At 53.0% G+C, this 23,226-nt stretch overlaps 5 protein-coding genes and 1 long non-coding RNA gene across 9 annotated transcripts in view; 2 read left to right on the top strand and 4 right to left on the bottom strand.

Moving 5' to 3' along the window:
* Positions 1-3,154: 3,154 nt before the first annotated feature.
* Positions 3,155-5,123, bottom strand: LOC306809526 (uncharacterized protein). 2 transcript variants are annotated; one of them, XR_013776255.1, is made up of 3 exons: positions 4,636-5,123; positions 4,002-4,305; positions 3,155-3,259 (listed from the first exon to the last, which is right to left on the bottom strand). XR_013776255.1 is itself a non-coding variant. In XM_079321142.1 (2 exons), the coding sequence occupies exons 1-2, from the start codon at positions 4,930-4,932 to the stop codon at positions 4,096-4,098; spliced, it is 507 nt and encodes a 168-aa protein (XP_079177268.1). In that variant the 5' UTR covers positions 4,933-5,122; the 3' UTR covers positions 3,777-4,095. The 2 variants fall into 2 exon arrangements, 1 of the variants encoding a protein (XP_079177268.1); XM_079321142.1 differs by lacking the exon at positions 3,155-3,259 and having other exon boundaries at positions 3,777-4,305; positions 4,636-5,122.
* A 2,068-nt stretch (positions 5,124-7,191) lies between these two features.
* LOC306809420 (uncharacterized protein) lies at positions 7,192-8,598 on the bottom strand. Its single transcript, XM_079320908.1, has 2 exons — positions 8,099-8,598; positions 7,192-7,768 (listed from the first exon to the last, which is right to left on the bottom strand). The coding sequence occupies exons 1-2, from the start codon at positions 8,393-8,395 to the stop codon at positions 7,559-7,561; spliced, it is 507 nt and encodes a 168-aa protein (XP_079177034.1). The 5' UTR covers positions 8,396-8,598; the 3' UTR covers positions 7,192-7,558.
* Positions 8,599-11,021: 2,423 nt separating this feature from the next.
* On the bottom strand, positions 11,022-12,044 carry LOC306809408 (uncharacterized protein; the record flags this gene model as incomplete). The annotated part of the gene is made up of 2 exons (XM_079320896.1): positions 11,562-12,044; positions 11,022-11,231 (listed from the first exon to the last, which is right to left on the bottom strand). The coding sequence occupies exons 1-2, from the start codon at positions 11,856-11,858 to the stop codon at positions 11,022-11,024; spliced, it is 507 nt and encodes a 168-aa protein (XP_079177022.1). The 5' UTR covers positions 11,859-12,044.
* A 2,073-nt stretch (positions 12,045-14,117) lies between these two features.
* LOC306809388 (uncharacterized protein) lies at positions 14,118-15,536 on the bottom strand. The gene is made up of 2 exons (XM_079320874.1): positions 15,025-15,536; positions 14,118-14,694 (listed from the first exon to the last, which is right to left on the bottom strand). Exons 1-2 carry the CDS (start codon positions 15,319-15,321, stop codon positions 14,485-14,487), a joined length of 507 nt encoding a protein of 168 aa, XP_079177000.1. The 5' UTR covers positions 15,322-15,536; the 3' UTR covers positions 14,118-14,484.
* A 72-nt stretch (positions 15,537-15,608) lies between these two features.
* LOC306809312 lies at positions 15,609-17,275 on the top strand. Its single transcript, XR_013776213.1, has 2 exons — positions 15,609-15,669; positions 17,062-17,275. It is a non-coding gene; the product is annotated as an uncharacterized lncRNA (long non-coding RNA).
* A 798-nt stretch (positions 17,276-18,073) lies between these two features.
* The window catches only part of CLUAP1 (clusterin associated protein 1), a 56,024-nt gene continuing 50,871 nt past the window's right edge, over positions 18,074-23,226 (top strand). For 2 of the 3 annotated variants that reach the window (XM_079321115.1, XM_079321113.1), the window contains exons 1-3: positions 18,074-18,202; positions 18,661-18,772; positions 19,923-20,007. In XM_079321115.1, coding sequence (XP_079177241.1) covers positions 18,181-18,202; positions 18,661-18,772; positions 19,923-20,007 — 219 coding nt within the window. In that variant the 5' untranslated portion in view covers positions 18,074-18,180. Of the gene's footprint in view, positions 18,203-18,266; positions 18,389-18,660; positions 18,773-19,922; positions 20,008-23,226 lie in introns of those variants that run through there. The other variant, XM_079321114.1, reaches the window with a different exon arrangement.

Here is a 23,226-nt window from a genome sequence, read left to right as displayed (position 1 = left end):
GGTGTATAATTTTGTTTTTCACCCAATATAAATTAATAGCCAGTCTCTTCTCCTGACCTGTCAGACACAGACAGAGATGGATCTGGAAATCTCCTTGCTCAGGGGTGTTTTTTCATCCTAAGTAGCTTTTCCTGCTCATCTGCTGAGCCACCAAAGGGCAGCTGTTGATTTATTACCCCTGGTGTTTGATCCATGGGCTTCAGCTTATCCTGGGCACACAGCTCTACTCTAATGCCAGCCCATTAGCAGGGAGAGCTGCTCTGCACTGTAATTACAGGGAACGTGACATTCCTGCATATTTCCCTTCCCCAGACCTTCAGCTTTCCCCAGGCTCCTCTGCACAAAGGGTATTTAGCTTCCCCCAACATTCCCTGGGATTTCCCCTCCTCCTAGGAGGATTTTTTTTCCCTTTCCACAGCTCTGGAGGGATGAGGTTAATGTTAAATAAAGTGGGAAGGAAGGAGTTTCCTCATGAAACTCTTCAAAGGCCAAAAAGTTTGCAAGCTGAGCCAGTCCTCAGCAGCAAAGAGAAACCTCAGATCCTGTGGATAAGGCAGCAGGCCAGGCATGAAAACAGAATTTAGGTGAAAATTAATGTCCCAGATGGGCAATAAGGGAGGCTCTGATTGGGAGAGCAAATACTGGCATCCAATTTGGAAGTAAAAGGAGCATGAAGTGTCTGTACAATTCCATGAACCAGCCAAATTAAAACCTCATCCCTTCCTACCCTGCCTGATTTTTTTTTTTCACCAGTCTTTCTCTAAGCAAATGATCTGGCAGATTCCTTCCCAGTCTTTCAAGCAATGTGTGAAGCTAAAACCTTGTCTAACAGGTAGGCTGGGAAACAACCAGAATTACCAGGTTGTATTTACTCCACCATCATGACCATGCTCATTTAATTTTTTTTCCACACTATGGGGAAGGTGACTGATAGTATATTGAAGTGTACAGCAGCTTCACAGGAGGGATTTCCTGGGATGCAAAAGAAGCTTGAGGACTTTTTACCCATTTTTCCCCCAACAGAGCAGGCACAGATGAGTGTTTTCTGATTTTTGCACTTGAAGAATCTGAAGAATGTCTGTAATTTTTATTTCTAATTTTAAAAACATTAGTGAGATGAGGTTTAAAATCACTTGTGTTCTCCTTGATCATATTTTCAACAGCACATTTATGCTCCAGCCCTTGGTGTTTATGCCCCTGGGGAAAGCCAAAGCTGTAAAATCACAGCCTGACCCTTGGTGAGTGTGGTCCAGGTGAGCCTGATCCCAAGTAACCACTTGCCCCATGAGAATCTCATGAAGCAGCAACTCCTCACAAAGCCTAATTACGTGTTACCAGAAGGGAAAAAATTGCTTTAGGTCCATCTGCCAGCTAATGTAATACAAGGATGTGAGAATTTGACTTAAAAATATGTGATAGAAGCTTTAGGGCCAAGCTCTGCTAAAAAAAAAAATATCCTCCAAAACCTCTGGGGAAAGAACAGTAGAACGTGAAGAATGAAAATACATATATTGAAAAAAACCCAAAACAAATAAAAAGATCTCCAACCACCATTTCATCTGCAACAAGATGATGGCTGAAAGGGCCAACAGAGGGAAAGATGAATAGAGCTGATTTATTTATATGTTGAGAGCCTGACAGGTTCTGTACTCAAAAAAAAAAACAAACCAATTCCTCAAGTGTGGACGGTAGAATGGGGAGATGTTTCCATGCAGGTGAGTTCATGTGCTAGGGAATAAGTAGAGTTGAATTTTCCTTCAGGTGTGGGTTTGCAGAAATGGGAAGTGGGCAGGGAGAAAAGTTTATCCTTCATGGATGGAGTCTGAGCTCCTGCCAGAGAGGCTGCTCCTCTTTGAGACCCTGCTTAGCTCAAAGCTACATCCACCCACCTCCAGCAGCACCTTTGTGCTGCCTAACACTAACACATAAATATCAATTATATTTACTTAGAGTCTCAGTGTAGTGCTTGCCCCAGCTGTGGAATTTATTTTATTTATTTTACAGCTTTGGCTTTCCCCCACATATTTCATGGTTTGTAACTCAGAACAGAGCAGGGGAATACTTCCTTCCTTCTTTCATCCCCCTGAACAAGTGGGATTGCTGATACATTCTTGAACTGCTGAATTATTCCAGGTTTGTTACCTCATGGCTTTCCAGCATAAGAATCACAGTCTCTAAACACATCTCCTGTTTTCTAATGTAACTATTTCAGTATTTATTCTTTCAGGATTTATTGCTCTTTCCTTGCATTTATTTTTCAATCATGTGCATGAATACTGCTCACTACAGAGTCTACATCTGTGTGCTTTCTAAACTTGGGCAGTTAGAAGTGAAAACCTGAACTGCTCTGCAAAATGTCCTCAGACATCTATAGATCAACCTGACAAAAAGATGATATTCTACTCAATCCAAACTGAGATAGAGGTGATCCTGTGAGGAAGAGCTGTGGCTGCTCCACCCAGTGCTAATGAACAGATTTGTGGTCACAGCTGCATTCCTTGGTCCATAGAACATCACTACTGTCAGCACACAAACCCTCAGGCTGTTCTTCCTTCTTGCATCACCACGAAAACTGATGTGGGTTATGTCCATAGGGGCAAACTGGGGACATCAAAACCCTTTAAGAAGTTTACTACCAAGCTGCTGCCAGGATCAGTCAGCATCAGATGCAGTAGGGAGGTGGGAGGCTGCATGAGTTGTATTGGTTACCCACAGCTGCTTTCTGTGGCAGCTGGTGCAGTCCAGCAATTCTGTAGGTCTGTCCCTCACAGCACCCCAGGGATGCTCCTGCCCCTTCCCTGCTGTGCCAGGGCCTGAAAGAAGCTTCTGGGGCCACCCTGAAACCACCCTGGATATTTGGGGACCCCTGGCAAAGTGCACACAGGGATAGAAGAAAGGTTTCTTCAGAAGATGAAGGCAAGACAATATTGCCAACGGACTGACTTCCACCTGCCCAAAATAAACTTTAAATCCTGCTGGGACACACAAATTCAACTTTACTGCTGGTCGGCAGCCCATGTGCAAAACCATCCATTGCTGAGTCCCTGAAAGGATGGCATGTCAAATAATAAAGCAATGTACAGAAAATAGGAACTTTATTGAAGAGGTTTGCTCCTCCCAGCTTCAACTATGGGGTGAGAACAAGACTGGGCAGCCTATGCCTAAGGAATATGAACTTTAACACTTGGAAAAATGCTAAATTGGGGATGAGAAAATTCTAAGGAAATCTATGCCTAATGAAACAAGGGGGTCCTAACACCTATGGACAGGGATGTCTGGGCCCGGCCACCAGCTGCTTCTGAAGCCACCAAGAGAGATCCTTTGGGAGACACGGCCAGGGCAGGGGGTCTCACCTGGGGGCTCCACACGGCCTCCACAGCCCTGAACCGGCCCACAGCCTCTGCTTTTGGACTAACCCAGGACTCCCCTCAGATCGTGCCACACACCCAAACAGCCTCTGAATGCTTTTGGCTGTCAGAAAGCAGCAGCCCTTGCCTCTTCCCATGGAATGGCCCCTCTGGGTGTCTCTCACAGCAGCCCACGGATGCTCCTGACCGTCCCCTGCAGACCCAGGGGCCTGCAAGAGCTGTCGGGGGCTGTCCAGACACCTCGACGGCCTTTTCAAAACCCCCCAGTGATCAAATCCACGCAAGATGAAAACAGGACAATATTACCCACGGGCTGATTTCCAGCTGTCCGCAATACACATTAAATCCTGCTGGGACACACAAATTCAACTTTACTGCTGACCTGCAGCCCATGTGCAAAACCATCCATTGCTGAGTCCCCTCTAGAATGGCACAGCCAAATAATACAGCAATGTACAGAAAACATGAACTTTATTGAACAGGACAACTTGTCCCAGCTTCAGCTACAGGGTGAGAACAAGACTAGGGGACCGATGCCTAAAAAACCTTAACTCGAACTTTTGGAAAATGTTAACTAGGGTTGAGTAAATTCTAGGGAAACCTATACCTAATGAAACAAGGGGTTCCTAACACCTATGGGCGGGAATGTCCCAGTGCCTGGGCTCGGCACTGGTCATGCATTCCCTGCCATGTCCAGCAAGGCCGGAGACGAGCTGGGGCTGGAGAGTCACAGGAGCGCAGAGAAGTGGCCTCTCCTCCTCTTGTAGATGCCAAGGCTCCTCCTCCTCCTCCCTGCGGGCACTGGGCTGCGCCGGGAGATGCGCAGGCAGCGCCTCATCAGGGCGCGGTTCTGCAGCAGCAGCCGCTGCAGCTCCCGGGAGCAGCGGTGGCACCGGAAGCGCGGCCGTGCGGAGGCCGAGGCGCTCTGGCTCTTCTCCTGCAGCTGAGAGCACAGGGAGCCCCATGGCGGGGCACGGGGGCCTCAGGGGGCTGAGCCCTGTGCCGCTGCCCTTGGCCCCGGGCACAGAGAGCCTCGGGCCCGGCCGGGCTGCCCCGGGCAGGGGCTGCAGCAGCGAGAGCCGCGGCCGCCTCTGCCGGGGCTGCCCGGGGCTCGGCCGGGCCCCAGCGCTGCCCAGCCCTGGGCTCAGCCCCGCTCTGCCCCGCTGAGCCTCGGCCAAAGCGCTGCCCGGCTCTGCTCCCCGCGGGGCTCTCAGCCCTGGCCCCGGCCCCTCCCGCCCCGGCCCCGCTGCCCCGGCCCCTCCCTCACCTGTGCCCAGCGCCTCCAGAGCCATCGGCCCAGGGCCCAGCCCAGCCCAAGGCCCCTGACAAGCAGGGCCCCGGCTGCGCACAGCAACGGCAGCGCCTCCACCAGCAGCATGGCGTCCCGCAGTGGCGCCAGCTCCTGCTCGTCCAGGGCCGGGCCCGGCGCAGCCCAGCTCCCCGTGTCCCCGGCAGCAGCGGGGCTGGGAGGCTCCAGGCCCTGCACCAACAGCAGCAGCAGCAGCACCGGCGGCGGCAGCAGCCGCCGCAGCCCCTGCCTGAACACGCTGCTGACCAAGGCCATGCTGCCACCGCTCCACAGGCTCTGCCCGTCCTTCCCAGCCGCCTCCTGCCTGGGCTCTGGGCACGCCAGCGGGCTGGGGACACTCAGCAGCCACCGCGCTGGCCCCAGGGGCTGTGATGTCACAGGGCCCTTGTCTGTGACAGAGGGAATTGCTGGCAATGTCGTCACAAAGGACTCGGTCGGGAGGAATGGCTCTAGGATTCTTTGCGGACATTAAAGAATGCAAACTTTATTCAGAGCCCAGCACAGTCTGAACTTCTGAACTTCAGGGCAAAATGCCCAGGTTTAATGGACTTGTGGAAATGAACTTCTCTGCCCAGACTGGGCTCCCAGCTCGTATTAATGGTCATGCAATGCATTACCCAGCAGGGGATACTCGTCCAGGGACAAGATAGAGGAGGTGGCTCAGGAAGGGTGCACCTTCCTAGGACATTAGCACTGGGGAGAGAAGGGCAATGTGCAGGCAGGAGTTCAGGAGAAAAGGAGACCGTGTCCTCCAAAACTTGAGGGACACTCCACTGGGGTATAACCTAGAGCACTCTGTTGAACAGAGGTGAGTCCTGCAGGACTCCTCTGTCTCCTTTGTGGACGCTGGCCTTTCACAGCCGGCTGTCGGGCACAGGCTCTCCATTGCAGGGGCAAGAGATGCACTTGGAGGATCCCTGGGGGCCCCTTCCAACTCCACAGCTTCTGTGATTCTGTGACTCCACGTCCTCTTCTCCTGTCCCACTTTCCCTCAGAGCAGAGCTCGGCCCCAGCTGGCTGCACCTGCGACTTGCCAGGGACTTGCAGACAGTGAGAAGCTGTTGTGTCCCACCCCAGAACCTCCTCTTCTCCAGGCTGAGCCCCCCAGGCTCCCTCAGCCCCTCGGCACAGACCATGTGCTCCACACGCTTCCCCAGCTCCCTTCCCTTCCCTGAACCCGCTCCAGCCCCTCAATCTGCTCCCACAATTGAGGGCCCACACCCGGACACAGCACTCGAGCTGCGGCCTCACCAGCCGCAGGGCCACAAGCACAGCCCTGCTGGCACAGGCCGGGGGCCAGGGGCCATTGGCCCACATGGGCACACCTGGCTCTGCTTCAGCCGCTGCCCACCAGGAGCCCCGGGGCCTTTCCTGCTGGGGCCTTTCCACACCCCCTGCCCCAGCTGGGAGCTGCAGGGGCTTCTTGTGGCCAAAGGCAGCGCCTGCAGGCACCTGGGCCTCTGCAACCTCCAGCCGCTGCTCTTGGCCTGGCCAGGGCCCTCTGCAGAGTCTTTCCCCCCCAGGTACCCCACAGTGCCACCCCACTCGCTGGCCTCACCCGTCTGCTCCTCAGACACTCCAGCCCCTCCTGCAGATCAGCCAGACAGACCCTGGGCAGGCTGGTTTTGGGCGACCCCAGGACTCCCCTCAGGCCTTGCCACACTCCCAAGCAGCCCCTGCATGCATTTGGCTGCCTCAGGGCAGCACTCCTTGTCTGGGCCCCAGGGATCCTTGCAGCCTGGTGCTACGTACTAATGCTATCTTCTGTTATTGCCCAAGTTCATGGTTTAGTCCAAAATTATACCCTCCCACCCACCTATCCTGAATTACCTGTCAATGCTGCTTTTTGTCAGCCCCCTGCTTGGAATTCCCAAATGGAAATCCCCTAAAACTGGAGGTCTCTTTAGTCCATGTGACCCAATCTTCACCCATACCTCCCTCCACTGGACAATGCCTCTGTGAACCCTACCCTTTATCCCTCTTCAGAATTTCTCCAATTTGCTGATAAGTTCTACCTTCCCCTTGAACCTCTCTCATAGTTAAGTTGTTGCACCTTTGCCAATTTTGCCTTTTGCCCCGCAAACTCCCCTAAGTTATAAATCCTTTTTATCCTATGCAAAATAACTCCCCTTCCACCTTGCCTCCTTAGAAAGCAGTCTGATAGCCATAAAGGCCCTGCTGCAATAGCTTGAGACACATCTAAACCCTCCTGTTCCCAAAGAGTGACCCACTCTGGGCACGGGACCGTAGCGGCAAAGGGAGTGAAGCTCTCGCCATGGGGTCCAGGAATGGCCCCTCTGGGTCTCTCACTGCACCCCATGGATGCTTCTGCCCCCTCCCTGCTGCCTCACGGGCCTGCAAGAGCTCGCTGGGGTCACCCAGAGACCTCTATGGCTTTTTCAGAACCCTCCAGTGATCAAATCCACGCTTCCTTGCAAGATGAAGGCAGGACAATATTACCCACGGGCTGATTTCCAGCTGTCCGCAATACACATTAAATCCTGCTGGGACACACAAATTCAACTTTACTGCTGACCTGCAGCCCATGTGCAAAACCATCCATTGCTGAGTCCCCTCTAGAATGGCACAGCCAAATAATACAGCAATGTACAGAAAACATGAACTTTATTGAACAGGACAACTTGTCCCAGCTTCAGCTACAGGGTGAGAACAAGACTAGGGGACCGATGCCTAAAAAACCTTAACTCGAACTTTTGGAAAATGTTAACTAGGGTTGAGTAAATTCTAGGGAAACCTATACCTAATGAAACAAGGGGTTCCTAACACCTATGGGCGGGAATGTCCCAGTGCCTGGGCTCGGCACTGGTCATGCATTCCCTGCCATGTAAAGCAAGGCCGGAGACGAGCTGGGGCTGGAGAGTCACAGGAGCGCAGAGAAGTGGCCTCTCCTCCTCTTGTGGATGCCAAGGCTCCTCCTCCTCCTCCCTGCGGGCACTGGGCTGCGCCGGGAGATGCGCAGGCAGCGCCTCATCAGGGCGCGGTTCTGCAGCAGCAGCCGCTGCAGCTCCCGGGAGCAGCGGTGGCACCGGAAGCGCGGCCGTGCGGAGGCCGAGGCGCTCTGGCTCTTCTCCTGCAGCTGAGAGCACAGGGAGCCCCATGGCGGGGCACGGGGGCCTCAGGGGGCTGAGCCCTGTGCCGCTGCCCTTGGCCCCGGGCACAGAGAGCCTCGGGCCCGGCCGGGCTGCCCCGGGCAGGGGCTGCAGCAGCGAGAGCCGCGGCCGCCTCTGCCGGGGCTGCCCGGGGCTCGGCCGGGCCCCAGCGCTGCCCAGCCCTGGGCTCAGCCCCGCTCTGCCCCGCTGAGCCTCGGCCAAAGCGCTGCCCGGCTCTGCTCCCCGCGGGGCTCTCAGCCCTGGCCCCGGCCCCTCCCGCCCCGGCCCCGCTGCCCCGGCCCCTCCCTCACCTGTGCCCAGCGCCTCCAGAGCCATCGGCCCAGGGCCCAGCCCAGCCCAAGGCCCCTGACAAGCAGGGCCCCGGCTGCGCACAGCAACGGCAGCGCCTCCACCAGCAGCATGGCGTCCCGCAGTGGCGCCAGCTCCTGCTCGTCCAGGGCCGGGCCCGGCGCAGCCCAGCTCCCCGTGTCCCCGGCAGCAGCGGGGCTGGGAGGCTCCAGGCCCTGCACCAACAGCAGCAGCAGCAGCACCGGCGGCGGCAGCAGCCGCCGCAGCCCCTGCCTGAACACGCTGCTGACCAAGGCCATGCTGCCACCGCTCCACAGGCTCTGCCCGTCCTTCCCAGCCGCCTCCTGCCTGGGCTCTGGGCACGCCAGCGGGCTGGGGACACTCAGCAGCCACCGCGCTGGCCCCAGGGGCTGTGATGTCACAGGGCCCTTGTCTGTGACAGAGGGAATTGCTGGCAATGTCGTCACAAAGGACTCGGTCGGGAGGAATGGCTCTAGGATTCTTTGCGGACATTAAAGAATGCAAACTTTATTCAGAGCCCAGCACAGTCTGAACTTCTGAACTTCAGGGCAAAATGCCCAGGTTTAATGGACTTGTGGAAATGAACTTCTCTGCCCAGACTGGGCTCCCAGCTCGTATTAATGGTCATGCAATGCATTACCCAGCAGGGGATACTCGTCCAGGGACAAGATAGAGGAGGTGGCTCAGGAAGGGTGCACCTTCCTAGGACATTAGCACTGGGGAGAGAAGGGCAATGTGCAGGCAGGAGTTCAGGAGAAAAGGAGACCGTGTCCTCCAAAACTTGAGGGACACTCCACTGGGGTATAACCTAGAGCACTCTGTTGAACAGAGGTGAGTCCTGCAGGACTCCTCTGTCTCCTTTGTGGACGCTGGCCTTTCACAGCCGGCTGTCGGGCACAGGCTCTCCATTGCAGGGGCAAGAGATGCACTTGGAGGATCCCTGGGGGCCCCTTCCAACTCCACAGCTTCTGTGATTCTGTGACTCCACGTCCTCTTCTCCTGTCCCACTTTCCCTCAGAGCAGAGCTCGGCCCCAGCTGGCTGCACCTGCGACTTGCCAGGGACTTGCAGACAGTGAGAAGCTGTTGTGTCCCACCCCAGAACCTCCTCTTCTCCAGGCTGAGCCCCCCAGGCTCCCTCAGCCCCTCGGCACAGACCATGTGCTCCACACGCTTCCCCAGCTCCCTTCCCTTCCCTGAACCCGCTCCAGCCCCTCAATCTGCTCCCACAATTGAGGGCCCACACCCGGACACAGCACTCGAGCTGCGGCCTCACCAGCCGCAGGGCCACAAGCACAGCCCTGCTGGCACAGGCCGGGGGCCAGGGGCCATTGGCCCACATGGGCACACCTGGCTCTGCTTCAGCCGCTGCCCACCAGGAGCCCCGGGGCCTTTCCTGCTGGGGCCTTTCCACACCCCCTGCCCCAGCTGGGAGCTGCAGGGGCTTCTTGTGGCCAAAGGCAGCGCCTGCAGGCACCTGGGCCTCTGCAACCTCCAGCCGCTGCTCTTGGCCTGGCCAGGGCCCTCTGCAGAGTCTTTCCCCCCCAGGTACCCCACAGTGCCACCCCACTCGCTGGCCTCACCCGTCTGCTCCTCAGACACTCCAGCCCCTCCTGCAGATCAGCCAGACAGACCCTGGGCAGGCTGGTTTTGGGCGACCCCAGGACTCCCCTCAGGCCTTGCCACACTCCCAAGCAGCCCCTGCATGCATTTGGCTGCCTCAGGGCAGCACTCCTTGTCTGGGCCCCAGGGATCCTTGCAGCCTGGTGCTACGTACTAATGCTATCTTCTGTTATTGCCCAAGTTCATGGTTTAGTCCAAAATTATACCCTCCCACCCACCTATCCTGAATTACCTGTCAATGCTGCTTTTTGTCAGCCCCCTGCTTGGAATTCCCAAATGGAAATCCCCTAAAACTGGAGGTCTCTTTAGTCCATGTGACCCAATCTTCACCCATACCTCCCTCCACTGGACAATGCCTCTGTGAACCCTACCCTTTATCCCTCTTCAGAATTTCTCCAATTTGCTGATAAGTTCTACCTTCCCCTTGAACCTCTCTCATAGTTAAGTTGTTGCACCTTTGCCAATTTTGCCTTTTGCCCCGCAAACTCCCCTAAGTTATAAATCCTTTTTATCCTATGCAAAATAACTCCCCTTCCACCTTGCCTCCTTAGAAAGCAGTCTGATAGCCATAAAGGCCCTGCTGCAATAGCTTGAGACACATCTAAACCCTCCTGTTCCCAAAGAGTGACCCACTCTGGGCACGGGACCGTAGCGGCAAAGGGAGTGAAGCTCTCGCCATGGGGTCCAGGAATGGCCCCTCTGGGTCTCTCACTGCACCCCATGGATGCTTCTGCCCCCTCCCTGCTGCCTCACGGGCCTGCAAGAGCTCGCTGGGGTCACCCAGAGACCTCTATGGCTTTTTCAGAACCCTCCAGTGATCAAATCCACGCTTCCTTGCAAGATGAAGGCAGGACAATATTACCCACGGGCTGATTTCCAGCTGTCCGCAATACACATTAAATCCTGCTGGGACACACAAATTCAACTTTACTGCTGACCTGCAGCCCATGTGCAAAACCATCCATTGCTGAGTCCCCTCTAGAATGGCACAGCCAAATAATACAGCAATGTACAGAAAACATGAACTTTATTGAACAGGACAACTTGTCCCAGCTTCAGCTACAGGGTGAGAACAAGACTAGGGGACCGATGCCTAAAAAACCTTAACTCGAACTTTTGGAAAATGTTAACTAGGGTTGAGTAAATTCTAGGGAAACCTATACCTAATGAAACAAGGGGTTCCTAACACCTATGGGCGGGAATGTCCCAGTGCCTGGGCTCGGCACTGGTCATGCATTCCCTGCCATGTAAAGCAAGGCCGGAGACGAGCTGGGGCTGGAGAGTCACAGGAGCGCAGAGAAGTGGCCTCTCCTCCTCTTGTGGATGCCAAGGCTCCTCCTCCTCCTCCCTGCGGGCACTGGGCTGCGCCGGGAGATGCGCAGGCAGCGCCTCATCAGGGCGCGGTTCTGCAGCAGCAGCCGCTGCAGCTCCCGGGTGCAGCGGTGGCACCGGAAGCGCGGCCGTGCGGAGGCCGAGGCGCTCTGGCTCTTCTCCTGCAGCTGAGAGCACAGGGAGCCCCATGGCGGGGCACGGGGGCCTCAGGGGGCTGAGCCCTGTGCCGCTGCCCTTGGCCCCGGGCACAGAGAGCCTCGGGTCCGGCCGGGCTGCCCCGGGCAGGGGCTGCAGCAGCGAGAGCCGCGGCCGCCTCTGCCGGGGCTGCCCGGGGCTCGGCCGGGCCCCAGCGCTGCCCAGCCCTGGGCTCAGCCCCGCTCTGCCCCGCTGAGCCTCGGCCAAAGCGCTGCCCGGCTCTGCTCCCCGCGGGGCTCTCAGCCCTGGCCCCGCTCCCTCCCGCCCCGGCCCCGCTGCCCCGGCCCCTCCCTCACCTGTGCCCAGCGCCTCCAGAGCCATCGGCCCAGGGCCCAGCCCAGCCCAAGGCCCCTGACAAGCAGGGCCCCGGCTGCGCACAGCAACGGCAGCGCCTCCACCAGCAGCATGGCGTCCCGCAGTGGCGCCAGCTCCTGCTCGTCCAGGGCCGGGCCCGGCGCAGCCCAGCTCCCCGTGTCCCCGGCAGCAGCGGGGCTGGGAGGCTCCAGGCCCTGCACCAACAGCAGCAGCAGCAGCACCGGCGGCGGCAGCAGCCGCCGCAGCCCCTGCCTGAACACGCTGCTGACCAAGGCCATGCTGCCACCGCTCCACAGGCTCTGCCCGTCCTTCCCAGCCGCCTCCTGCCTGGGCTCTGGGCACGCCAGCGGGCTGGGGACACTCAGCAGCCACCGCGCTGGCCCCAGGGGCTGTGATGTCACAGGGCCCTTGTCTGTGACAGAGGGAATTGCTGGCAATGTCGTCACAAAGGACTCGGTCGGGAGGAATGGCTCTAGGATTCTTTGCGGACATTAAAGAATGCAAACTTTATTCAGAGCCCAGCACAGTCTGAACTTCTGAACTTCAGGGCAAAATGCCCAGGTTTAATGGACTTGTGGAAATGAACTTCTCTGCCCAGACTGGGCTCCCAGCTCGTATTAATGGTCATGCAATGCATTACCCAGCAGGGGATACTCGTCCAGGGACAAGATAGAGGAGGTGGCTCAGGAAGGGTGCACCTTCCTAGGACATTAGCACTGGGGAGAGAAGGGCAATGTGCAGGCAGGAGTTCAGGAGAAAAGGAGACCGTGTCCTCCAAAACTTGAGGGACACTCCACTGGGGTATAACCTAGAGCACTCTGTTGAACAGAGGTGAGTCCTGCAGGACTCCTCTGTCTCCTTTGTGGACGCTGGCCTTTCACAGCCGGCTGTCGGGCACAGGCTCTCCATTGCAGGGGCAAGAGATGCACTTGGAGGATCCCTGGGGGCCCCTTCCAACTCCACAGCTTCTGTGATTCTGTGACTCCACGTCCTCTTCTCCTGTCCCACTTTCCCTCAGAGCAGAGCTCGGCCCCAGCTGGCTGCACCTGCGACTTGCCAGGGACTTGCAGACAGTGAGAAGCTGTTGTGTCCCACCCCAGAACCTCCTCTTCTCCAGGCTGAGCCCCCCAGGCTCCCTCAGCCCCTCGGCACAGACCATGTGCTCCACACGCTTCCCCAGCTCCCTTCCCTTCCCTGAACCCGCTCCAGCCCCTCAATCTGCTCCCACAATTGAGGGCCCACACCCGGACACAGCACTCGAGCTGCGGCCTCACCAGCCGCAGGGCCACAAGCACAGCCCTGCTGGCACAGGCCGGGGGCCAGGGGCCATTGGCCCACATGGGCACACCTGGCTCTGCTTCAGCCGCTGCCCACCAGGAGCCCCGGGGCCTTTCCTGCTGGGGCCTTTCCACACCCCCTGCCCCAGCTGGGAGCTGCAGGGGCTTCTTGTGGCCAAAGGCAGCGCCTGCAGGCACCTGGGCCTCTGCAACCTCCAGCCGCTGCTCTTGGCCTGGCCAGGGCCCTCTGCAGAGTCTTTCCCCCCCAGGTACCCCACAGTGCCACCCCACTCGCTGGCCTCACCCGTCTGCTCCTCAGACACTCCAGCCCCTCCTGCAGATCAGCCAGACAGACCCTGGGCAGGCTGGTTTTGGGCGACCCCAGGACTCCCCTCAGGCCTTGCCACACTCCCAAGCAGCCCCTGCATGCATTTGGCTGCCTCAGGGCAGCACTCCTTGTCTGGGCCCCAGGGATCCTTGCAGCCTGGTGCTACGTACTAATGCTATCTTCTGTTATTGCCCAAGTTCATGGTTTAGTCCAAAATTATACCCTCCCACCCACCTATCCTGAATTACCTGTCAATGCTGCTTTTTGTCAGCCCCCTGCTTGGAATTCCCAAATGGAAATCCCCTAAAACTGGAGGTCTCTTTAGTCCATGTGACCCAATCTTCACCCATACCTCCCTCCACTGGACAATGCCTCTGTGAACCCTACCCTTTATCCCTCTTCAGAATTTCTCCAATTTGCTGATAAGTTCTACCTTCCCCTTGAACCTCTCTCATAGTTAAGTTGTTGCACCTTTGCCAATTTTGCCTTTTGCCTCGCAAACTCCCCTAAGTTATAAATCCTTTTTATCCTATGCAAAATAACTCCCCTTCCACCTTGCCTCCTTAGAAAGCAGTCTGATAGCCATAAAGGCCCTGCTGCAATAGCTTGAGACACATCTAAACCCTCCTGTTCCCAAAGAGTGACCCACTCTGGGCACGGGACCGTAGCGGCAAAGGGAGTGAAGCTCTCGCCATGGGGTCCAGGAATGGCCCCTCTGGGTCTCTCACTGCACCCCATGGATGCTTCTGCCCCCTCCCTGCTGCCTCACGGGCCTGCAAGAGCTCGCTGGGGTCACCCAGAGACCTCTATGGCTTTTTCAGAACCCTCCAGTGATCAAATCCACGCTTCCTTGCAAGATGAAGGCAGGACAATATTACCCACGGGCTGATTTCCAGCTGTCCGCAATACACATTAAATCCTGCTGGGACACACAAATTCAACTTTACTGCTGACCTGCAGCCCATGTGCAAAACCATCCATTGCTGAGTCCCCTCTAGAATGGCACAGCCAAATAATACAGCAATGTACAGAAAACATGAACTTTATTGAACAGGACAACTTGTCCCAGCTTCAGCTACAGGGTGAGAACAAGACTAGGGGACCGATGCCTAAAAAACCTTAACTCGAACTTTTGGAAAATGTTAACTAGGGTTGAGTAAATTCTAGGGAAACCTATACCTAATGAAACAAGGGGTTCCTAACACCTATGGGCGGGAATGTCCCAGTGCCTGGGCTCGGCACTGGTCATGCATTCCCTGCCATGTAAAGCAAGGCCGGAGACGAGCTGGGGCTGGAGAGTCACAGGAGCGCAGAGAAGTGGCCTCTCCTCCTCTTGTGGATGCCAAGGCTCCTCCTCCTCCTCCCTGCGGGCACTGGGCTGCGCCGGGAGATGCGCAGGCAGCGCCTCATCAGGGCGCGGTTCTGCAGCAGCAGCCGCTGCAGCTCCCGGGAGCAGCGGTGGCACCGGAAGCGCGGCCGTGCGGAGGCCGAGGCGCTCTGGCTCTTCTCCTGCAGCTGAGAGCACAGGGAGCCCCATGGCGGGGCACGGGGGCCTCAGGGGGCTGAGCCCTGTGCCGCTGCCCTTGGCCCCGGGCACAGAGAGCCTCGGGCCCGGCCGGGCTGCCCCGGGCAGGGGCTGCAGCAGCGAGAGCCGCGGCCGCCTCTGCCGGGGCTGCCCGGGGCTCGGCCGGGCCCCAGCGCTGCCCAGCCCTGGGCTCAGCCCCGCTCTGCCCCGCTGAGCCTCGGCCAAAGCGCTGCCCGGCTCTGCTCCCCGCGGGGCTCTCAGCCCTGGCCCCGCTCCCTCCCGCCCCGGCCCCGCTGCCCCGGCCCCTCCCTCACCTGTGCCCAGCGCCTCCAGAGCCATCGGCCCAGGGCCCAGCCCAGCCCAAGGCCCCTGACAAGCAGGGCCCCGGCTGCGCACAGCAACGGCAGCGCCTCCACCAGCAGCATGGCGTCCCGCAGTGGCGCCAGCTCCTGCTCGTCCAGGGCCGGGCCCGGCGCAGCCCAGCTCCCCGTGTCCCCGGCAGCAGCGGGGCTGGGAGGCTCCAGGCCCTGCACCAACAGCAGCAGCAGCAGCACCGGCGGCGGCAGCAGCCGCCGCAGCCCCTGCCTGAACACGCTGCTGACCAAGGCCATGCTGCCACCGCTCCACAGGCTCTGCCCGTCCTTCCCAGCCGCCTCCTGCCTGGGCTCTGGGCACGCCAGCGGGCTGGGGACACTCAGCAGCCACCGCGCTGGCCCCAGGGGCTGTGATGTCACAGGGCCCTTGTCTGTGACAGAGGGAATTGCTGGCAATGTCGTCACAAAGGACTCGGTCGGGAGGAATGGCTCTAGGATTCTTCGCGGACATTAAAGAATGCAAACTTTATTCAGAGCCCAGCACAGTCTGAACTTCTGAACTTCAGGGGGGTAAAATGCCCAGGTTTAATGGACTAGTGAAGATGGAGTTCTCTGCCCAGGCTGGGCTTGATGTTCATTTTAATGGTCATGCAATTCATGAGCAATCTGGGGATACCTGTACTTTGTTACAAGATGATCAGGTAGAGAACAGAACATATTTCATAATAGCTATCAGCAAAATATTTCTAGACGTCAGATTCTCAGTTTTCCTAAAGAAATGTACCTGTACACTCTATTTGACTTTTTTTTCTGAAGCAGTTTCTGAGTTCTGAGTCATAGATGATGTATGGGATACAAACTCTGAGCTGGAATACTGGCATGAGTAAAGCCATTACCTGTGCTAGTACTTACAAAGGACAATCCAGGACTGACATGCAGACCTGACCAAAAGGATCTAGGAAGATATCTAACAGATATTGTAGCAGGACTAGGAATTTAGGCCTCCTGTTTATGTTTTTTGCATGACAAAGGGAAATACACTTCTGAATATATAAGGTGCCCTTAGTTGACTTTCTAGCAGTTTTTTTCGTTTCCTTCTGAAAATAAGTATTTCCCAGCCTTGATTGAACCAAGTAAATTTTGCTCCTTTATCCACAGTGCCTGAGGAGATGTATTCAGGGTTTGGATTAGGGTTAGTTCCCAGTTCCTGCTAGGAAGTGTGTCAAGCTCTACACGTTTTGCAGCTCATACAGAAACCTTCTGCGTGAATTCCAGGGTCCAGATGCCCCAGTCTATAGTAGATTTCTCTTCTAGTCTCATTAGGGCTTCTTTTGTTTGATTTTTTTTTGATACACAAAAGCTGGGCTCTTGTCTTCTGAGAGATCGTCCTCGTGATCTGCAGAGCACATGGAGGGTGGATGGATCCCCAGAATGTTCCTGGTGGTTCAGTGAAAGACAAAGTTTTGTTTTTTGGTAGATTTGAAAAAGTTTAATAAAAGACAATAAGAGACAATAAAGTAAAATATTATAATGGCTTTCTGCCAAGAGCACACCTTAACACAGGAAACACTTCATGCATAAAACAGTTAAATGCATCAACTTGTTGCATATTCACAGACTTTACTACAGTCATCTCCCCAGCCTGTAAATCAACTTCTTTTCTTTAAATTTTTTTTTTACTCCTTTTTGTCGTTGCACTCCCTTGATAATGGAGATCAATAAATCTTTTCCTTGAAGTGTCAGTGTTTGTCACCCTTGTCTTCATCTAGATAGGATAATCCAAGAATGCAGAAAATTTTCTGATTGCCTTTTTACCATTTTCTGAGTTAGTTACATGAACAAAAGCTTTTTATATCACCATGTTATAGTCCACTATATATCACACTACTCTTTCTAAGTTTTAATAGCAGAACTTAGAGAAACTATATTAATTCAGCAAAGTTTTGCAATGTTATTATACATTATATACGTATATACGTTATATAGAGCATTCATTTTTAATATTTGCAAAAAGCTAATAATATGTATTTTTAACAGGTCCATGTGCGCTCGGCCGGGTGCAGCACGGGCTCCCCTCACTCCTCACACACGGCCGGGCTTCCTCAGAATCCCCAGGAATGGCTCCCAGCTCTCCTTCCTGAGCCACAAACCCCATCCTGGCTTAGCCCGGGTGCTATAAACTACTCAGACCCCAAGTGGGAATGATTTGTAAAAGTTTTATTGAAATTAAAATTTCCCAAAGTGAAAGGGACAGCACTGGAAGCGTGGCTGACCATCAGAGGCTCATCCACAAAATGGCAGCTCCGCCTTCTACACCTACACTACAATACAGAGGGGAGAGGATTAAAAGGACGACAAAAGGTCCAAAAACAACCTACAACAACAGAATCACAAAGAACCTTAAACATTAAAATTTCTTTTAATACAAATAATATCCATTCGTCATTATCGCGAGCCAATCACCACACCACCCATCTCTAACACGGTGTGTCCCCAGCGCGGGGACACAGCTGTGACACGGAGCTGCCGTGGGGGCAGCCTCTCCCCACAGCCCCGCAGCACATCGGGGTGGCCGGCAGGAGCAGGGCAGTGCTTCTGCTGGGCGCTGTGAGACCACAGCTCGAGTGCTGTGCCCAGGTGTGAGCCCCTCAGTGGTGGGAGGAGAATGAGGGGCTGGAGCAGGTGCTGGAAGGGAAGGGTGTGGAGCACATGGTCTGTGCCGAGGGGCTGAGGGAGCCTGGGGGGCTCATCCTGGAGAAGAGGAGGTTCTGGGGTGGGGATGACACCTTCTCACTCAACGTGGCAGGAGGCTGCAGCCAGGCGAGGCCGGGCTGTGCTCCCACGGGGCAAGGTTTGACACCAGGAAGAATTTCCCAGAAAGGCTGATACTAGAATGGGCTGCCCATGCGTGTGGCGGGTTCACTGTGCCGGGGGGTGTTTAAGGAAAGCCTGGGCACTCAGTTCTCTGGTCTGGTTGCCACGGTGGCGATCGGTCACGGTGACTCGCAGATCTCAGCGCGCTCTTCCACCGCGGCTCATCCCGCCATTCCGTGATTCAGTGTCCGGCCCGCGCACACTTCGCTTCCCGCGGGGTTTGGCCCCGCCGCGCCGCCGTAGCGCTTCCCCTCAGAGCCGCGGCGGCCGCGGGTCCGGGCGATGTCGTTCCGCGATCTCCGCAGTGAGCGCGGCGGGGCCGGGCCGGGCCGGGCGGGATGCGGCACCGCGGCTGGGCCGCCCGGGGAGCCCCGCTGCTCCGCTCGGCCGCACACGGAGCTGCCGGGGAGCGGTGGCGCGGGGCTGAGCCGCGCTCCCTGCCTGGGAGGGGTCCCCGCTGGGCAATGGCACGGGCGGGATTCCCCCGCACGTAGGGAGCGCTGTTGAATGCTGTGTTTGAGGGGAGAGGCTGTCTCCGTTGTTTCACCTCAGTAAATCTCATTAAAAACGCCTGGTTTTACTTTGGCGTGTTTTCTGTTGAAATCATACGATTTATGTTAATTACGAGGTTTAATTTTTTAACTGTGCTTTGCACTGGGCATATCTCATGGTAACTAAGCAGCACTGTGTGGGAGATGGCAATCTTGGCAAAGCCCTTACTGGATATCTAAGAAGGAATCCCTGCTCTTCCTCATTTTCCAGATTTTACTGAGATGATGAGGGCGCTGGGGTATCCTCGACTCATATCTTTGGAGAATTTCCACACCCCAAACTTCATGCTTGTGTCAGAAGTGCTGCTGTGGCTGGTGAAAAGGTTGGTGATGAGACCAACAAATTTTGGGGTGGTGCTGGGATGCGGGGAGTGTGCTTGAAACTGATGGTGTGCTGTGAAATTAGGGAACTCAGTGATATTTAGTCATTCTTTGAACTCTGCTCTTCTAAATACCAGATGGAAGTGTGGTAGTTTGCAGGTTTTTAGCTTGATGACACAGCCTGGAGTAGCAAACGCAGTGACTCAGTGCTGGCAGAGGTTGCACTCTGACTGTGGGCACACTCATTCAAAAGCAGCCTTATCTCTCTCACATATTCTCCAAATTCCACAGCTGCCCCTGCCCATGTCTGTCATTTTATCCAAACAGGGTGATCTCTTGTTGGAACTTCACCAAAACCCAGCCTTGTTGCTACAGCTGTTGGCTGAGCCTGGTGTTACTGCATCCACATGTGTAAAAGAAATAAAATGGTTTGCTTCTGATTCTGCTACTGTCCACCTGCAGTTTTACACCCACTTAACCCATAGACAGACTTTGGTTAAATATTTCTGGATGTTGAAGTGCTATTTGAATTATACATTATCTTCTCTCTCCTGCCCAAGTGCAAAATTAAGGGTTTTTTTTAGGATGATAAGGTAGAACATTATAATAGAAACCAACATTGACCAGTTTGCCTCATTGCTATTTTTTTGCCTGGATTAATAACTAATAGCTATTAAGTTTAATTACCAGATTGTTATAAATTTGCTGAATACTTTTGCAGTTGTAATGAAATAGGGATATACTGGCAACCACTCAAATTATTTCGATTAAGTTGCCTAAATAGTCTTTAAAATGCTGCTGTTACACTGATGGTCCAAATCACTGAATTTCCTTTTATTCTTCCCTGGTTCCTGCAGACTGGCCACTTCTAGAAGTTTCTGCATCTCACTCATCTTTTTTAAGCGTGTCACAAATTTCAGTTTGTTTTTCCCTAAGTTTCTTTTACCTGTGAAAGGAGTAGGTTTGAAATGATGTCTGGGTATGAACTTGTGCAGTGTGTGAGTTTTTACAGCTCTTGCAGTTTGTACAAATCCACTGTGTGCATTCCAGGCTCTGGATGCCCCAGTCTGCAGTAGGAATTTATTTACACATTTATTTTGCAGTCCAGTTGCCAGTTCCAGTTGTTCTGATCTCCAGCTGTTGTCTGCACAGGTATGAACCTCAGAGTGACATTCCTGGGGATGTGGAAACAGAGCAGGACCGGGTTTTCTTCATTAAGGCCGTGGCTCAGTTCATGGTGAGTCTGCCCAGGAGCACTGCTTGGGCTGAAATCCTGAACATCTGAAATCCTGGATCCATGGCAGCTTTAGAACTTTCTCTCTTAACCCCACAGAATTTCCCTGCAAAGGGTGGCTGAGTTTGTGTTGCATTCTGGTGATGCTTTATCCTTGGAAGTGTCCCAGGCCAGGCTGGACAGTGCTTGGAGAAACTTGGGATAGTGGAAGGTGTCCCTACCCGTGGCAGGGGGTGGAGCTGGATGAGCTTTAAAGTCCCTTCCAACCCAAACCATTCCATAATTCTGTGATTTTGCTTCTGGAAATTGGAAGAGGCCAGGGCATGCTGTTACTCCTGTATATTCTGTACTCCTCTCTGCAGAACTAGAATCTAAATAAAATATTGGGATCTAATTAGGATCTAAAACAATATTCATCCTTATCTCTCCTTATCTAGAAAGTGGAAGACACAGCTGTAGATGGGAAATGCTTTTAAATCATTTAAGTTGCTTTGGAAGAGATCCCACCATGGTTATGCTAACTTTGGATGTCTAATTCTTTCCTGTGCTTGAGTAATCATAACTTCTGATGTTTTCATTATGATACAGAATCATGTATTGGTTGTATCAGATTTCCCATAGATCAAGGCTTGTGTTCGTTTCTGAGATCAATTTTTTTTATGCATGAGCATATTTGGATTGGGCCATCAAATTTTTTAGTCTTTTGGAATAAACCAGCACTGTCTTTCATATAATTCATGTTATTTGGAAGCAGTATGAGCCTTTGATGTTATCACACACTTAGTTTTTCTCACATACTGAAGAGTGTTAATCTTTCTGGGGCTGCAGGTGAATCTGGAGGCAAAGGACATTTCAATGCTAATACCAAAAAAGAATTGCAATACTTTTAAAAAATCTTAAAATGTATTAAAATATCATTTTAACAATATTTCCCTTGTCATTGGTGTATATTTTGCACCATAACTTCTCTTAATTCTTAATTTTGCCATGTTCAGAGCAGGGTACATTCCTGTATATATATATATATATATATATATATATATACATAGAATGTACTTTTGAGCTGTGGAGCATCATGAGATGGAGGGAACAGGTCTCTTTTGTTTGGAAGGGTTTTCCCCTCCAAGCACAAGTCTGCAAGCAGAAATAATGGAATGATTTTCAATAGCTGACTTCATGTCAGAAATCCCAGGGGTTTTGGAGAATGACATAATATGATTCAGAAAATGTAATTAATGGAAATTACTTTAATCATCCTGTACATAATCTCAGTTAATATTACAAGCTAGTGCAGGGATTATTGTAGGTTTTCAGCATTTTTGGGATGAGAGAAGCTTGTAGACATTTCCTTAATAATTCACTGTCCGTGCAATCCACAATTATCCTCCCCAGGAGTTAATGGCTTTATGCATCTGTGGGCAGATGGGAGATGTGATGGAGATAGAATTGTCTCAGAAGAGAATGTCAGCACAGATCCATCATCAGGAAGTGTAACTGGAGCTTTGCTCTGCTGTACTGAACAAGTAGTGAGGAGGTGTTAATTTTTCACTCAAATTAGCTACTGCTCTATGTTCCTGGCAGTTTGAGGACTTACCAAATGTCTCCTTCCCAGATCCAGACAGAAAAGTTCTGAAATGCAAGGTTCCCTTAGGTGTGTTTTTAATCAATTTCCCCCTAGAGCTACCCTGATCAGTGGGGCTCAATACCTGGCTCCTGCTTGAGCCCACTTGAATCCAAATTTGAAGTAGAGTGCAACAAAAAGCCTCCAAAGAGTTCATCTCATGGAAGTTCATTCAGGAAAACCAACTCAGCAACCCAGGGGCACAAAACTTTTTGCAAGAGTCAGACATGACAGATAAATTTGGCTTCATTATATTAATAAAGCAGATTATGAAGTTAAACTGGGTGTTGCTGCCATTCTTGTATATTTATATTTTTGTTGCATTTTAGCCATTTGATCTTCAGAAGAAATAGCTGTGGTTTTCAATGGTTCTGCAAAACTAGAAATGTTATAAAATAAAACAAGAAATCAAATAGGTGAGTGTTCAAATATGAAGTGATGGAGGTGACTTTCCAAACATGAAGTTGTTTTCTTGACCCCACAGTGCCAGTCTGAAAAACAGATTTACTTGTCTGTGTATTTTTTCTCTTTTTAAGTAGCCTTCGAATGAAAAACCTTTTCTTTCCTCTTCCTAGACATTGATTTCACTCTCTTGAGGGTGAATGGAGCTGAAATTGGAACTCCTGTTTCTAACAACATGCTTTATAATTTAGTGCTTCAGTCCTGTTTGGATAGGGGATGTTTAACAGAGTGTCAGTTTAATGACCACTTCTCCCAAAATGGAATACTTGCTGTTTCTGCAATTAATTTTTTAGATTGCTTCTACTGCAGGGGAAGGGAGGTGAACATACTTGGCTTTTCACTTTGTGCCTTGGCTCATTTGAGGTCATTCTCAGACCAGCATTTCAAAAGCAGTTAGGGATTTTTTTGTACTGTGAGTCTCTCATTCCCCTGGCTCAGGGTGCACAACATCAGGAGCCTGTTCTGGAAGTTTGGGCTTCAATTTTTAGGAGACACAGAAGATGCTGAGTTGGGATCTTGGGGCTGTGTCCATTCCCTGGGGGGCCTGTTCAGTGCCCCACCACGTCTGGGGAAAGGACCTTTCCTGAGATCCAGTGGATCCTGTCTCTGCAAACACATACAAAGAGTGATTTTCCTCTGCTAGGTTGAGATTTTGGGATGGGAGGCAAGAGGAAATATTTATTGGAAATTAAAATCTGATTTTAAAGTCACAAAGTCTTGACAAAATAAACATGGACCAACATCCATTTGCTTTGTTTCTTTGGAAAAGCTGGAGCCAAATCCCTGGTTTGAAGTGTGGTGCTTTCTCTGTTTAGTTTCACAATATTTTTTCCTTTAGTCCATTATTCAGTGAAGCTCAATGCAGAGCTTAGAATTGTATTATACCAAATATTGCAATATCTGAGTCTCTTCCCCCATCTTAAACATCCTGCTCTATCAGACGTGAGGGAATGTGGATGAACTGTAAAACCAAAGCTGTGTAATACCCCAGTGACACATGGATAGGCTCTATCTGCTACAGCATTCCCAAAGAAACATTTCAGCAAAGGTTTCAACATAAAAATACACTGAAAAGAAGATGTTAAGTCACTTTCATGCTTCATGTCTCATTTTTAAGCTTAATTTTTGCCTCCATAGCT

This window comes from Erithacus rubecula (genome assembly GCF_903797595.1).
Source record: "Erithacus rubecula genome assembly, chromosome: 17".
NCBI classification, from domain to species: domain Eukaryota; kingdom Metazoa; phylum Chordata; class Aves; order Passeriformes; family Muscicapidae; genus Erithacus; species Erithacus rubecula.
This window is presented reverse-complemented; position numbering and strand designations above follow the sequence as displayed.

Excerpts from the sequence above, each read along its gene's own strand:
- LOC306809420 (XM_079320908.1), bottom strand. The coding sequence starts at position 8,395 with ATGGCCTTGGTCAGCAGCGTGTTCAGGCAGGGGCTGCGGCGGCTGCTG. Across the intron at positions 7,769-8,098 it reads TCTGGAGGCGCTGGGCACAG|GAGAAGAGCCAGAGCGCCTC; the intron begins GTGAGGGAGGGG and ends TCTCAGCTGCAG.
- LOC306809388 (XM_079320874.1), bottom strand. The coding sequence starts at position 15,321 with ATGGCCTTGGTCAGCAGCGTGTTCAGGCAGGGGCTGCGGCGGCTGCTG. Across the intron at positions 14,695-15,024 it reads TCTGGAGGCGCTGGGCACAG|GAGAAGAGCCAGAGCGCCTC; the intron begins GTGAGGGAGGGG and ends TCTCAGCTGCAG.
- LOC306809526 (XM_079321142.1), bottom strand. The coding sequence starts at position 4,932 with ATGGCCTTGGTCAGCAGCGTGTTCAGGCAGGGGCTGCGGCGGCTGCTG. Across the intron at positions 4,306-4,635 it reads TCTGGAGGCGCTGGGCACAG|GAGAAGAGCCAGAGCGCCTC; the intron begins GTGAGGGAGGGG and ends TCTCAGCTGCAG.